Source organism: Periophthalmus magnuspinnatus, chromosome 19 (assembly GCF_009829125.3).
Source record: "Periophthalmus magnuspinnatus isolate fPerMag1 chromosome 19, fPerMag1.2.pri, whole genome shotgun sequence".
In the NCBI taxonomy this organism is placed as follows: domain Eukaryota; kingdom Metazoa; phylum Chordata; class Actinopteri; order Gobiiformes; family Gobiidae; genus Periophthalmus; species Periophthalmus magnuspinnatus.
The window spans coordinates 4442085-4458667 of NC_047144.1; the positions used below are offsets into that span (position 1 = coordinate 4442085).

The window sequence follows — 16583 nt, forward strand, 5'->3', positions numbered from 1 at the left end:
AGAGAACATAATGAGCTTAAACTTTTTCACATGGGTATTTTTAGTCCATGTAGCCTGTACTGACTTATGTTTCTGCCTCTATTTTTTTTGTCTGGAATTCTCTTAAACACAAACTGTAAGTGGTGCAGTCATTTAATTGTTACATTAGTATTATTCATATTCTATTTATTTACTGTTTAGATAAATATATTGCTATAGATAATGCAACATGCCTTCAATTGCATTTAAAATGTATATTTGATGTTCAGTCAGTATTATGTTAAAAAAATTCTACTTATGTCCCTGTATGAGTCACAGTAAAGTAGCACAGGCTAACACGATTAGCCGGGCTGGATTACTCAGCAGTGTTTGGTGTTACCAGGGTTGCCAGGCTTCAGTGATCCAACCCGCACAAGAGCATCTGAAAAACCGCCCCAAGCCCGCGGACCGTACGGCACGGCTAGATTTTCCACTGTATTTATGAAAGTAGTGCTCCTCCAGTGCACTGAAGATTTGTCACAGGATTACATTTACATGGGGAAAACCACGCACCTGGCAACACTGGGTGTTACTGTTGGCATGGATACGCTCTAGTCTAGTCACTCTTGTTTTCATTAGTTTCAACCCATGAGACACAAATAGCCCACTGTTGGAACTGTGTTGTGGGAAAACAATTTGTTAAGTTCCGTTCCTTGTGTAGTTCAAAGATGTTTTGTAGGCCTGTCTTATCTCCTATTCGTTCTTTTCAAGCTCCTTTCCTGTACTTCTTAGGCTCTATTTTAGTAATGGGATTCCTTGTAATTCATATTACTACATCAACAACATTTAATATGCAATTCTCAATGTGTTGGATTGATCCCAAAAGTAGATAATAGTGCATATGCCCCATTGTCCCTGTGCATCTCCCACCTGTGACAAACAACAATTTAGTATAAAAGCCATGGCTTAATCTAAGCCAAATTACCTTTTTATTTTGTGCAAACAATGCTCACCAATGCTTTATCAAGAATATAAATGTACTTATTAAAGGTATGATATTTAACTTTTCTGGTGAGTAGTCTGCCAATGGCTTGTCTCCAGTTTTATTTACTCCTCAAACATACAATGAAAAACATAGATTCTTACTCTGAGTGAGGTTTCTTCTTCATAGAGCTGACCTGCAGCTGGGTCCTGTGGAGTCACATGCTTGTTTCCATGTAGAAAGAGATGCTTAATACCATACTGTGGAACATTCAAGCTATCTCCCTGGTGACAATCTGATAGTGGACCTCCCACCAGAAAAGTTACACCTTCCAGTACACCTTTAATGCATGGTTAATTTGCCACATGAAGAACCTCATAGCATGGAAACATGACCACAGCATGGTGTTGATTCTGTGGGCTCATATCATACAAACGGCAGGGCTCCTATATTTTCCACTGCTTGTGACGCTTGTGGCTTCTAGACCTACACTGTAAACTCGGCAAGGGTATATTAACGGTAAATTACAGGCAAATATCCTGCCTGTAATTTACCAGAATTAAATAACAGTTGTTTACTGTAGCAACAATAATTGTATTTAACCATATAGATGTCTACAGCTACACACCGTGAGTGTACATACGGTAGATTACTATTTTTATGTCAATTAACACTACGGTGCCATTTATCATTATCATAAATGCACTGTTCAAATACTGTTTGTTTTTTTATATCAGAATATGCAAAACCATGCCCCAAACAAACCAATAATCCACAGAAGCAGATATTACAAGTCAAAATACATTTATTAAAACAATATCTTTCAGATAATGTGCAGTTACATCTTGGCCGGGATCAACATATGAAGTATTTTAGGTCATTCTGCTTGGCTTGGCTTATCTAAAACCCACAAGAATAAGACAATACATAATTAGACAAATTATTTTAATACTTTTATAAACAAAATATGTGTGTGGTAAGTTGCTTGACATTCAAATATCAGACATTTTAGTGCGAGAAATCCTGCCTCTGGACTATGGACTATGGAGTGTGCCCCATCAGGCTGAGAATGAATCATCCTGAAAAGGAGAACACATTAGATCTACAACAAAAGTCAGTATTTGAAATAAAAAAGCATCATAAACATGTTCTTACCAGCTCAAAGTCCGTCATGGTGAGTAGCCCAGTCCTCTGCACTGACAGACAGAAGCAGCCTAAAATAAAGACAAACAGAAAGTTAGTTTTCCTTTAGCTCACAGCGCTAGTTTCTGAAATGTCATTTAATGAAGCCAAATGATGGATAGTTTATACTGAGTGGGAAAGAACTTGAAAGAACCTGTTCCTGCCCTGCTCTTCTCCATGTTACTCTCTGCCCTGTCTGTGTGTCAGCCCCATGTGAGAGCTGCTCCCCTGGTTCTAGGAGCAAAGAGATGGAAGGAGGGACATATATGCTGGCCCTACAAATGAACAAAATAGCAATTAACAAAACAAAATTAAAATACAGCCCTACAAACCACACAGGCAGTCTACTAGCCAATAGGCCTTGTACGTATGTGTTTCTTCATTGTGGTAATATAATTAAGTAGCGCAGATGGCTCTGTAGCTTACAGCTAAACTCTGGATATAGTCAGCACATTAGAATAAAATGCAAAAGGCCTAAACAACAGAATGATGCTAGTCTATTTTAATAAACCCAACAAATGAATATATTACCTTAACTAAGATATTGCAGAGTTGAAAATGTATAGTAACGTACCCATAAAGGCTGCTGTCTGTGGTGTGACGGTGACTGAGGGGAGTAGGTCTAAAACTCTCAAACACTCCACATTTAACTGCTGTGACTGGTATAAAAATTCACACATGAGACAGGTTGTCATGTGTGAAATTAAAAGTTGTGCAAGAAGTCCAAAAAGTAAAAAAAAGAAAAAAAGAAAGAAACTATGGCTATAAAGTCCTGCTGCAGAGATGGCTGTTTCTATTTCACTCTGATTTTTGCTGTTTTTCAGAACTGTTTCTTTCCCATGATTTACATTAGTACATTTAAAATACACTTGTCACTTGATATTGCTCATTTTCCCATTACAGCTGACAGTATACTACCATATAATCACACCCCTTTTTCTCCCCAAATCCATTACGTTTTACAGTATAGTACCGTTTACTAAAGTACTGTTGGAATTTGGCCGTTAATTTATTGCAGTGTCTTGCAATGTATGACCTCACCAGCTCAGTAAAAATCCTTCCTCTCATCTTCTATACATTATTATTCTCATTTGGCACCCATAAGTCTAGTACTTCCCTCTCCCCCCATCTCGTTCATATTTAAGTTTTCTTTCTCCACTCCAAACTATCGTCTTATTCGGCCTTTTCCAAGCGCTCCCGGATCCTGTTTTGTAATTGGAAGCAGCTGCAAAGTCACTGAAGAGGTTACTATAGTTCATAAAGACCATTTTTTGGGAAATTATTCATTGAAAGCTCCAGTTTTGTGAAAGAAAAAAGACCAGTTCATTCTTTCATACTGTACTTGGAAAATTTTCATTTGGGTTAAAGGGATTGATCAAATGTTGGCGCAAAGAGAAACTATGAAATGAGATGGGGGAGGAGAGACAGTCTGGCCCATGAAGGGGGAAAAGCAGAATTGAGACATTGCTAGAGGCTAGCACATAAAGATTTATCTGTGCGCCTGCATGTGGTAACCATCCATTATGCAAACTAATCATATGTATTTGCTTAAATGTTATACCACCTACAGGTTTTATAGCCCCCTGCTGCAGGACAAGGAGGGTAGCTATAAAGCACACAAATAATGCACCAAAACAAAATTCAAAGTGTAGTTTTGTGTGTCAACAACTAGCATTATAGCATCAAGCATAGTAGCCTACAATACCCTCACTGACATTAAAAGAGATTATCATTGTTAAACGTTTTATTTGATACATAGATGTGGTTGAAATAGTGTAAACAAAAGCACATGGTATAGTAAAGACGTACATGTCAGTCTATAGTTAACTTTCAAATACCTTTTCTAAAAGTGTGAATTGCCTTCTTTTGCGTGTTACTATAGACTGTATTTATAAATGGACATAGCTAGCCTGCTAGTCCCCCGCATTCCAAATAGGAAGTGAACATGGGCGCTCTTCCGGCTGCATCAACTCTGGTTCCAAGTAACTTTTTGTTGAGACACAGTGGCCCCTTTTTCTGTAACTGCTGCTGTCAGACTCATCATTTTGGTCTTAAAATGTCTGTATTTACCCACTCTACATGATCCTTGTATTTTTATTTCGCTATTATGTTCGGAAGTTAAGATATGAACATTAGTAACAGATAAATCAGGCACTTTCTTTCCCAGAGGTTGCTCCCGCTAGCATTAGCAATGCTGTCAATCAAACCTGTTGCTAAGCACCCGCTCCTTGCTAAACCGGGAAGGAGCGTTACCTTCAACAGCCTCGCTCCGAATTGACTCTTTGGATACTTGCGGTCCAAAATACAAATATGGAACTCGGCTCCAAATTCACCCCTGTAACTGCTCCAGCCTCGATGAGCTTCATGTGACTGGAGCCGAATGCTATGGGTGACGTCACACTCCCTTAGTCCACTTCTTCATGCAGCATATGTGTTACCATAAGGTCTCCAGAAATGTAGCACTCAGGGTAGCATTAGCATTGAGATACATTGGGTGAAACCACAGTAGCTTGCAGCATTAGCTCACATGTAGCACGCTTAACTTCATAACATCACTACTGGTGGACAGAAGTGAAATTTGACATACAAAATTAAGTACCGTTTGTCATTGTTTAAAAAAAAAAAATAGCAAATAGCAAAAACGGATATCTCCATTTTGAAAAAAAAGTTTCATGTTTTTGTTACTATCTTGTAGAGATATTAGCAAAGACAAGAATTTATAGTGTATTTTATCAAGAATGGCTGGAATAATATTTGGATTTCAGTCAAATACATTTGGCTTTTGAAAATATTATTATACTAAGCTTCTGATGACTTTTTCAAATTCTTATCTGTTTTTGCAAATTAACTTCTCAAATATATATAATTCTCCAAATAATATTTTTTGCTCATGGGCCTGTTCTTGCAGGCTAAAGCAGTAAATAGGCTGTCCATTCAAGTAGGCGAAAGCTAAGTTGAGCAATCATTAGCAATAGCACCAACGCTAGCAATTATAAATGAACTGTTGGTCGCACCACTTTTGCCGTAAAAGGACAGCTGATTGGCCTGTTATTAGTACTTGTTTAATGAACCAGGAGTCCACAGAAGCTCTACAGACTACCATAAAATTGAGAATTCAAAGAATACAATGCCAACACACCATAAAGAGCTATTGTTGAATCACACTTTGGTCTGAAGAGGTTAATTTGTCTCTTTTGCCACAGACAGATGCCACAACAAAAGCCTATTGGCAAAAAAGAGTCTATGGAAAAGTTGCATGACAGTCTTGACAGAAGTGAAAAAGGGCTCTGACTGCTTTGTGTCATACTGGACTTTCTGATCCCAGGATGCAGTCTGTTGGTTTGTTTATTGGTCCAGATCAGACGTACAGTGATAAAAGACCCATATCAAACACAAGGCTATGTGAAGTACGCTGCGCTAAGAGCTTTGGAATGTTTGAGACCATCTAAAAACAGGAAATGATGTGTCCAGCCATTTCCACCTATTAAAAATTGTACAAAATGTATTTCCTAAGAGTATTTTTCAATAGTTCATAAACAATATTTTGAAATTCTCCTGAGGTATGTCAGGTCAGCTATATTGTTAATGTTAAGATATATTTTACTTGTACGAGAAGTTAATTCTAGGCACGCCATAATATTTGGATAAGTAGGCTATTACCTTACATTAAATATTCCCTTCCACTATAATATTTCAATCACTTTTAAATTAAAACTTTATATGTGATGCTGCAGATTGAATTAAATATGTTCCTATCATTAAGTCTAACACTTCATCTTGTGAAATATTGTACCATAATTGTTGATTTAGAAAATAATTAGCATATCCAGAATGATATCTCTCTGTATTCTTTATACAGAGGGATACAGAGGGTCATCACGCCCTCCGTCGTGTCTCGAGCCAGAACCAAACATGATCGTGCAATCAAATTAGTTTTGTCAGTGACACATGTGAACTCATTGGTCATTTGTCAGTTTAATGTGTCACTCACTGATTCTGCAGAAATCCATAGTGTTTTTCAGTTCTTTGTGACACTTTTTTTTTTCGTTTTTTCCTCGTAAGCAGCCATATTTGATTTGATACTGAAAATAGAGAGGTTCACCAGTGAATTGTAAAGTATTGAAGTACTGAAGTGTGAATTCTAGATCCAAGGCAAGAAAAGAATGACTTGGTCAAAACAATAGTTAAACAATAAGAATAAAAAAAAATACACTGTTGCTACTTCTTCATTTGCAGCAAGTTACAATCTGGTTCACATTTTTCCTCACCTTTTTTCATATATCTGTGTACAATTCATATTTATACCATTCTGCTGTGCTCTTCTAGCTGTGTTTTTTTACCTGTCGCACAGTGTCAAGGTGTTGATAAGCACGTTGAGCTGAGCCGGTGTTTCCCAGCCTTCTCCCTTTAAGTGAACCTAATCTGTCTGACCTCTCCCAGCACAACTATTAGCTTACTATTAATAGGCCCCATCTGAACTGTGCTGGAAGACTGTGTGTGCTTTCGCTAGCACTGGCTAACACTCTTGTGCCATTTTTATTATTAGGCTGAGATTTTGTGTGTCTGTCATATTTGGTGACTCATTTGGACCCACCCTTTATGTAACTTTCCCATGGCATAAGAATGTTGAATACTCACTAAAACCAGTTTGTCAGGAGTGGTATTGTCCTTAAGATATTTGGAACATGACTGTTTCCTGTCCTGCTCTATAGTTCTTTATCTGTGGTGTCTGCCTGTCTGTCAGCACTAACCAGTATCTCCTCTGTTGTCTTTTCTCACCCACAGAGCAGAGAAAACAGAAGTGCTCAGCGATGACCTCCTGCAGGTAAATCATTCATCTGCTTCCCACTGTACAGCCCTAACCCCAGAGACCAGACATGCAGGGTACTACAGAAAAGGATCAACTGGTTACGCAGTAAAAATATTTATGAAATACTGTAACTGTGTGTGGCTAAAGACTTAAGTGAGGTCAAGTGTTCGCTTACCAACTAGAGCACATGTGTCAAACTCAAGGCCCGGAGGCCAAATGCGGCCCGCCACTTCATTTTATGTGGCCCGCGAGAAGGTAAATAAAAAGGCATGACTGTCATTTTAAGTCTATACTGCTTTCATGTGTGCACTGACAATAAACTAATGAGATTTTCCCAACAAGTGGCACTGAGAAATATTTACAAATAATCATCCCAAAATTTTCAGGAAGAGGAAGGAGGGCGGTTTCAAGAAAGGTGAAGTCGAAAACAAGTTTGTGCTTTAAGGAGAAAAACCTGTATGTTTTTTGTGTTATGAGGCAGAGTTGGCACAATCTACATCCATGTTTTGCCACCAAACACGGAGCGAAGTGTGCAAAAGTTAGCCTTAAAAAACAACAACAAATTGTCCAATAATTAAAAGGCTGTAAGTGGCTGTTTTTGAAGCAGTGCTGACGGTCTGTGAGCAGATGAGCCCCGACCAGATACACTCTTTTAAAAATGTCACTTTATCACAGAAAAAGTTATTTAACAAGTTATAAAGTATTTACATTTATTTCACATGACATTTCGTTACATTTAGTGACATTTATCCTGCCGCACAGTTACATCTGGCCCTTGATAGCGGCCATTTTGCTGATGTGGCCCTCGGTGAAAATGAGTTTGACACCCCTGAACTAGAGGGTTGATGGTTTGAACCCTTCAGCAGTACACTTCACTACCCTGGCCATTGCCCATTTCAAACATCTGTAGCCCTAAAGCAGGACTTCATAACAAGAGGACTACTTTAATTTCCATCAAAGTTCATTATTTCAGAACACCACATATGGTATAACTAGATAACTAGACTTTATTACAACATCCTTGTATGTCAATATGACTACTGGTATTTTCAACATTGGAATTCTACTGAACCACACTTAAACAGTCTGAAAATGCATTTGTGCAGCAAAACCTGCACTAAACTCTTGTAAAAGAATATATTTTATTGACCTACATTGCAAGAAAACGTGTTGGGTCATGTGGAAAATCTCAAAAATGCAGACTGTGAACAAAAACGGTTTCAACAAATGCCCCAGTACTTTGAAATAATATGTTGTTTTATTAAAGGCTACTTGTGATTAATTTGTAAAGGTAGAATGTATTAAGCTGAAAACAGGGACGGTAATGCGACCATTCACTTGCAGACTGCCTTCCTGAAACTGCACTTCCATTAATCGCTGTGATAACATGACCTTGTTAGCCTGGATTGGCTAAGTGCTCCCTGGTCTTCCTCCTGAGACGTTCATGCTGGGTCTTTACGAAGCATAAACTGCAGGTGGGGTCGGAGCGGATGTTGTAGCTGCCCAGCAAAGACATTCCATTGATAAAGATTTTTTTTGTTTTTTGGTACAAATGGGAGGTGTCGCGGAGTTTAAAACAAACTGCTCTGCGTCACTACAGCCACAATGTCTGGCATCCTCCACCCTCTTTGTGAAGACGGCACATAAACAAGCAGCTCCCAAAGACTTAAAATACCTCCAGAATTTATGTGTGAAGGGCATAGCTAAGTGACAGCTAAATTGCTAATGCTAAGAGTGTGAACAGAGGATGCCCCTGTGTAAAGTGTAGCCAGACAGTGGACTCAAAGAAGTGATTGTGCTTGAGGTCTGGAGAGCACTGTTCCTCACCGCACAGGAACTTAGTATGTGATAAAGAGAAGGGAGTGTGGGACCAAGGCCAGAAATAGCGTGACCTCTCAATTCCACCAGCGCTCTTGTCACTCCTAGATGCAAAACAAAACATCCTAGTTCCCCTTTCATTTAAAATGTCTGTGTTCATTGAAAAAAAATTGTATATTTTTGATAAAATTTGTCTTAATATTGCTGTGAAACCTGCACAGACAGAAAATATTTGTCAGTGAGTCCAAATTCACTAGTTCATAGTAGTGGGTAAGGTATCGAAACGTAACAATTATAACTATATATATATATATATATATATATATATATATATATATTTTAGATCAATTTAAGCTGGAGTGGAGCAAAGATAAGTGACACACCAAGAACAAAATTCTTAATAGAAGCTTCAATGCATTTTAATACAAAACTCATTGGTATCAATAGCTGATCAGTATTGCGATACCTGCTATAGTATTACTTGGTATTGGATGAAAAAAGAAATCACTTTATCGCCAGTATACTCAAAAATTGACAATGGATTGTTGGGAATCTTCGTAGTTGATAAAAACCTTTTTTATTAATTTCTTTTTGCTTATTTTGTCACTTTTGTTAGTGGTCGCCACAGCATGTTTGGCAGCTTATGAAACACATAACCTTCTTGTTGATACAGGCCATATACTGTGACTTAAGTAGACAATGTGGGTTTGTGTCTTGCTGAAGGACATGATGACAGTATGTTCAAGCAAGGTTTCAACTTGCATCTTATAGGAATCCAATCCAATGTCAGTGCCTGGTTTGATCATTATCTATCCTTCATAATTAAAATGCCAAAATTGGACTCCCAAGTACACTTTTCCTGCACACTATCTTATAGAGCTGCAAGATTAATCACAATCAAATCTAATTCGCAATTTAAATGGGTGAAATTGTCAAAGGCTACAGTATTTGAAGTGCCATAATTTCCTTCTGAAACAACTAAATATCCAGTCTTATTCTGCGTAAAAATGGCTAATCCTGTAGTTGAGATTTATACAAATATGTTCTGAAATGTGATTCTTGTTTGGCATTCATATTCAATTAATATTTAAATCTTTTTATCAAATTCTCTCTGCAAAAAAATCCCAATTTTACTCAAATCATCCAGCCCTACTATCTTGACCTATCCTCAAGTCTTCCTATCTCCCTCTTTCTGACATTCTTTCACTGGTGTCCGGCAGGTGGGAGTTAGCGCTCTCTCTGTATTTGGCCTGCTCTTCTCCTCCTCTTTCATCTCGTGCCTGACTTTTTTGTATGGGGTTGTCCGAAGTGGCAAACAGCCAGACAGCATTTTTGTGCCAGCTGTCCTGTCCTCCCTGCTCCTCTCGACTTCAGAGCAACCACCGAAATAATCTCTGAATACCAACGCATCCTTAAGTTACACGGACTAGCCATTACACAGCTACCACTTGTTGTAGTGACGCATTCCTGCTATGCCAACAGGACCTAGTGTGCACGTTTGACATTGGTGCGAAAACCAGTCCTTGTGGTTCACCATTAACCGAAGTGTATTTATGTATAAAAAACTGTAAGGATGTATTGAATTATTTAGGTTGCAGAACACAACAAATGTATATTTACATTACAAAAACTAGCTGGTTTCTTAAGCGACCAGAGGATATGTCGGCAACTTCAACCTTTTTCTCTTATGGCAATTGACTTATAACTGTTGGCTGCAATGATCGGTCAAGTAATGTGCATCAAGTTTTAAGCAGATTAAAAAGTAGCAATATTATGACACTCCATTTCATGTAAAAATAAGAAACGGCATTTTATACACTTACGCTTTTTGAAAACACCAAAAATCTGACCCCATTCAACCACATCGTGGGAATCCCGGTTCTTACAGTAACTTAATCAGGGAGTCAACATATTAATTGACCTTTTAATTCAATGTTTGGTTTATTCTGTACTTGTCCAGGCATGTTCACTTCCTCTCTTAGAAACCAGTAAACAAACACACGCGCGCTCTACACTTGCTCTTTGTGCGAATGTTCCACTGTGCTACTTAGCAGTGGGATTCCCTGGCTTCTGGCGCGTCACTGAGTCAACCAAGTGCTGACCTCATCTCGCGACCAAAGGAAAACACACGCCCTGCTCCTCTCTGGCCCCCTCCTCTCCTCCCCCTCCTCTCCTCCCCCTCCTCTCCTCCATATCGTCCTGTGGTGTGTGGATGCCTTAGTTCTGTATACTAACAATAGAAGGAAGGAGACTGCACAATGTCGTCTGACAGTTTTTCCAATAATGCAGGAACTAGTTTATGGGGAGTCCCCTGCTTAAAATTATCCAAGGGTTACAAAGGGCGGTAAGGTAAATGAGCACTGTAAGAGTTGTAATATCTGTTTAAACCAAAGCATAGAATACTGTGCAAATTAAAAATTTCTTGCTGTTTAGAAAGAATACTAGTTTTATAAAATGACAAAGATAGACACAAGGAGAAGTTACATTTTCCAGCCATTGAATTGAAACCAATGCAGGTATATTTACTGTCTAATTTTTGGCAATATTAGCCCAAAAAGTAGTAACCAAACTATGTACACAACTAATCATCCAAATAATACCACTAAACTCAAGTATGTAGGCTGTCGTAATGAAATCTACTCCAGAAATACAATTTAGTCCAACTACTTAAGTTATCATAACACATTTGTATGTCTCTCTGTACCAAACACTGTTCCCAGGCTTGTGCATTTGTTAAGCCCAATCCAGCTGTTTTGGGAATGTCGCGGGGCGGCCATGATGACGTAAGAGCTCTAGAACATGTGGGGAGTGAATGCGGATATCTGCTGCTGCAGGGGCTGTGGAATTCCCGCTCTCTCCAGTTCCGTTCAGTTTTTGTAACAATTGTCTGGAATTTAGCCTCATCCTCCTCCTCTTTCTCTGCATGTATTTTTCTGCGTATTGGCTCCCATCGCCCTCTGGCTTGGAGTGTTCTTGTTTTATATTTAGAGCAATGTTTATCCTGATTCATGAGGGCACCTTTGTCACTTTGCACCACCCCGCAGACATTGACTAACTTGTGTATTGCCAAATGCTACCAGACCCGTCTTACTTGGAACTGATTTCGTACAGCCCACAGCGTTTCTCACAAGCACTGCCAAAACAGTCATCAAACTGCTAGCTAGAAAGATTTGGACGATAAATATCAATTCCAGTTACTCATAGCTTGAATTTTGATGTCTTGCTTGTATTTCACAACCCTTGTAAATAGCCAATGTTACACACAGCAAAACAAACATGGGAAGTACGGACCATATGCTCAAATGTAGCTGTATTTTTAGTCACAGATCAGTGACCGTTACCATGGTGCCACATCCGATGAGTCATGTGTTTTTAGAGCCAACATTCCAGCGTTGTTTTGCACTCCTGAGAGAAATCAATCACCCATGACCTTTGACCCCATAGTCCCTGGAGGCAGAGACAAATCAAATGGCTCTATGGAAGTGGACTGTATTATTTAGACTGTTCTTTGCTCAAAAGGCCAAGCACAGATTGCAGACTTACTCCTGGGACTGGACTTCAGTAAAACATGAAGCAAGGCAATAAAGACTCTAAAGATGTGCTGCCTGCGTTGATTTGTATGTTAAGTTGGTGTGATTGCTTAGGGATGAAATTTCCATTACTCTCAGCTCCAGATATTACAACTAAGCACAAACTATTTAAGCATTTTGTTCTATATACAAAGTGATTTGACAGTTTGAGACACTGGTCATTTAGCTGTTAACCAGTATGTTCCTCTCTGCCAGACCTCCATAACATAACTGTCCAACTAACTACTGTGTGTCTACTATCAGAATGCACCAATATAACCCTTCTAAAATTGAGGAAAAAACATGATCGCTATGATTGGTTTATAAAATATCTTACAATGCCTAACAGTTGTAATGCACTTAACAGACTGGTCAAAGTCTCTCAAAGAGGTACACTAGTCATTATTCATTCACTCCATACTCATTGATGTTACGCTGCTATTGGAGCTACAACTGCCCTGGAGTAGACTGACAGATGTGACACTATTGAGCCCTTCGACCACCACCAATCACTCAGACCAACTCAAACCTCCAGACTTCTGGCTGGTGGACAAGTGCTCAAACTCGTCAGCAACTATGGCTCCTTGTCTTATCTTCTTATCTTATTGGGCTATTGGTGTTCTCGTTTAACCATTGGTCACTTATATAATAACCAAATATATAGCCATATTTAAACAATCAACATGCCACATTTTCATTGATTCCTTGTGATTTTGTGCTACAGATCGAGCGGCGGATGGAGCTGGTGCGAGTAGTGTCCCACAACACACACAAGAGGATGGTGTCATGTCTGCAGGGCCACATCGGAGCCGAAGCAGAGAAGAGACATGTGAGAAATAGACTTTTACTTTATAATGTCACTTCAGTACTACTTCAATAGGTTGCACACTTAAGTTAATGGCATTTTGACTGATTTCATCCTGAGTTGGGGCTTTGTCTGATGCTCCTTTTAGATATCTAACAACAATATCGTGCTGTATATGGAAAATATATTGTCTGCTTTGTGTGATACATTACACTCATTTATATTATTTAATCGTATTTAATGATCCCTGTTTTTGCCAGTACAGCCTGGAATGACATATTATCAATAATTGTCACTTGAATCATTTCACCTCCCATACATGTTAATTATCACTATGTGTTCACCAGTCAAAAGTTTGGACACACCTATTCATTCAGTGTTTTTTCTTTTCTTTATGTTTACTACTGTACATTTTAAATACATACAGAAGACATTATATATACAATGCAAGATGTATGAAATTATGTAGAAAAAAACTCAACTAAATATATTTGTATATTTTAGATTCAAATTCCTCAAAGTAGCCAGCCTTTGCTTTGTTGACAGCGCTGCAAACCCTTGGCCTTCTCTGTGTCCATCGTCCTGATAAAGTTCCATGAAATGGTTTTCACTTCACAGGTGCCTTGTCAGGGTTCATTAATGGAATGTCAAGAGTGTGAAAACCAGTCATCAAAGCAAACATTAAAAAAAAAAACTATTTAAAAAAAATGTAAAACAAGTTTTGAGTTATTTTGAGTTTATTCTTATTTACCATATTCCACATGTGTTCATTCGTAGCTTTGATGCCTTCAGTGAGAATCTACAATGTCAAAGACAAAACATACATGAAAAAGTGTGTCAACATTTTTGACTGGTAGTGTAACCTAATGATTGTAGACTTATCTATAACCTTATAAAGACTTGTGATGATTTCCTGTGTTTCTGTACCCCACATCTCACAGTCCGTACCCCGTCTGTATACAGGAAATGGTCAGGTAACCACACAATATTTACATTGGCCTTAGTCTCCCCCCTGTGCTACCTTCCATTTACACATCTGTCAGCTTTAGTTCACTCCAATTCATTCTTTGCATGACACTTTCCCTTTGGGTCTCTTTAGTAAAAAAACAGGAAACCTAAAGCATTATAAAAGTACAGCACAAAATGGCTGCTGTCAGATTTGATAAATGTTTCTCTTCCCTTGAATGCGCCTTACACTTTTCCTCCTGTAGCACGGCCTGCTCTCTTCCTCTTCCTGGTTCTTCCTCGGGAAATGGAAAATCCTATCAATTTCCATTCTGTCGTAGAAATTGATGTTGTTCTTATAATTTTAGCACAACTGCGATTTCAAAATGGTTGGCACTCTGCAAATTGTAATGTAAAACAATAGAAAGCAAATCTCATTAGTGATAGTATGTAACTTTCTGGGGGTCTAAAGTCAAGTGCATGATTCCATGGAAATAGGAAGTTAAAACCAAACTTCAGAACATTCTCCTTGGACGTAGACATGTTTTATGCCATACTGTGGAATATCATAGCTAAAGCAACACCATTTCCATGGAAACAAATAGGAGAAGGCCAAATAAGAGTCAGGTTTGTGGAGATGCACACCTACTCACAGAAAGGTTGCATGTTTTTTCAGTGCAATAAAAACATCCATCATGAAAAAACATGCTTTTATTTTAGTAGATTTTTGGAAAAATTGCATAATGGGGCTTTAAGATGATCTTTGAATCTTCAAAATTGTATTATGTTTTTCAAGGCTTCATCAAATTTGAGTGGTCGAACATGAGCTATTATTTAATATATATTTGGTTTAATGAGATTTGTAGATCATTGTATTCTTTTTATTAACCTTTCACTTTTTTTTACAGTTGAGCTGGCACTTTTACAATGCTAACTTAAACTTTGTGCTTTTCTTCCCTCTAGAAAAAGCTCCCTCTGACAGCGTTGTCCCAGGCGATGGTAGAGAGCGGGAGCCAGCTTGGAGAGGACTCGTTGATAGGGTGAGTTTGGCATTGATTGACAGCCCATTGCCACACACACACACACACACACCCCCCCACACACACACACACACACCGGCGACTGTTGCTATATGGCTGCTATATGGAGCAATCCAGCAACCCAGAGACTGTGAAATACGAGGCCACACATTTCGGGAGGAGCAGCCAGGCCCCTTTTTGTTTTGGAATTAACTGGACTTTTGAAAAACAAAACACAATCAATTAGTTTCAGGATGTGTGACTGTCTGGAAATAAAGAGGAACAGAAAGTAGATCTGCGAGTAGCTAGACATTTGTAGTAGCAGTATTAAAGGTGCACTTTTCATGTGTGGGGTCTGACACCATGGAGATATTATTCTGTTGCTTGAAATGTTCAACAGTATAGCATTAAATATATGTACAGGTAAAAATATCTTGAAAAACATTCTTCCTCCGCTACTTCTCCACAGATCTGACTTGTAACTTGACCTGGTCGTGTCCCCTGCTTGTCCCTTTGGAGATAGAAAAGTTAAATGCCATACTGTAGACACAGGGAAAGCAATAGCATCTCCATGCAGCACTAAAAGTTCAAACTCGATTTAGATTTTTAGGAATAGACTGGATACTTGATACTCGATACAGATACCACAATGACATTCTATTGCCTCAAGAAAAAGTGTCATCGCCTCCTTATTTCAACATTAAATCCTAGTACTTTCTTTTATATTATCATGTGGTGTTAAACTTGTTCTGATTCAGCTCAAGGTCCTTCTAAAACTATTGAGGAAATGTTCATTTCTGTGAATGTGACTTTTTTAGTGTCGATACCAACTCAAATGAGTATCTGGTTTTGAATCAAGTTTTTGCATCGAGTAGTATCTAATTTTTGATATTCCACTGTATATTGCAATTGCTCCAATGATTGATGAATTATCAATGCATTCATTATTTCTAAAGACATTTGTTTGTGGTATAAAAAAAGAACTTTGTGACATTGTAGGGCATGAAAAAACATTAGATTTTACTGCATCCACCCTGAGTGAACACATGTTAGAATAGATGATAGATTTCTGTTTATACACAGGGGAATTAAAGTTTTATTTATATAGCTCACATTGAAATGCAGAATTCCAGCTTGCCTCTCTGATCAAGGTTGGGCTTTTGGCAGTGAGGTCGGGTGACATCACGCTGACCTGGTTTAGTTTCATATATTGACTGGAGAGAAGGCAACACAGATGTCATCATTGTGTTTTTACAAAGGTATTTCAACAGAAAACCTCATCGTAGGTTGTGTTAATGTTCTATAATTTGATAACGTCATCATTTCAAATGGAGGACATATAACTCTATGGGAGATTCACTGTTTTTCAGGTATTAGCTCCACTTGTTTCATGTGTATAGGCCCAGTATTTACCATAAACCAGGTGCAATAAACCGCTAATTCCACCACAGAACGCTGACCTGTCCTCTAGCTCCATTTTAAGCTAGAGTGATTT

At 38.4% G+C, this 16583-nt stretch overlaps 1 protein-coding gene across 4 annotated transcripts in view; it reads left to right on the plus strand.

Annotated features, from left to right (window-relative positions):
• Positions 1-16583, plus strand: part of arhgap17a (Rho GTPase activating protein 17a) — a 43362-nt gene that overhangs the window by 6974 nt on the left and 19805 nt on the right. For 3 of the 4 annotated variants that reach the window (XM_033984632.2, XM_033984629.2, XM_033984633.2), the window contains exons 2-5: positions 6908-6947; positions 13044-13148; positions 14066-14098; positions 15033-15109. In XM_033984632.2, the coding sequence (XP_033840523.1) occupies positions 6908-6947; positions 13044-13148; positions 14066-14098; positions 15033-15109 (255 nt within the window). The remainder of the gene's footprint in view (positions 1-6907; positions 6948-13043; positions 13149-14065; positions 14099-15032; positions 15110-16583) is intronic. The other variant, XM_033984630.2, reaches the window with a different exon arrangement.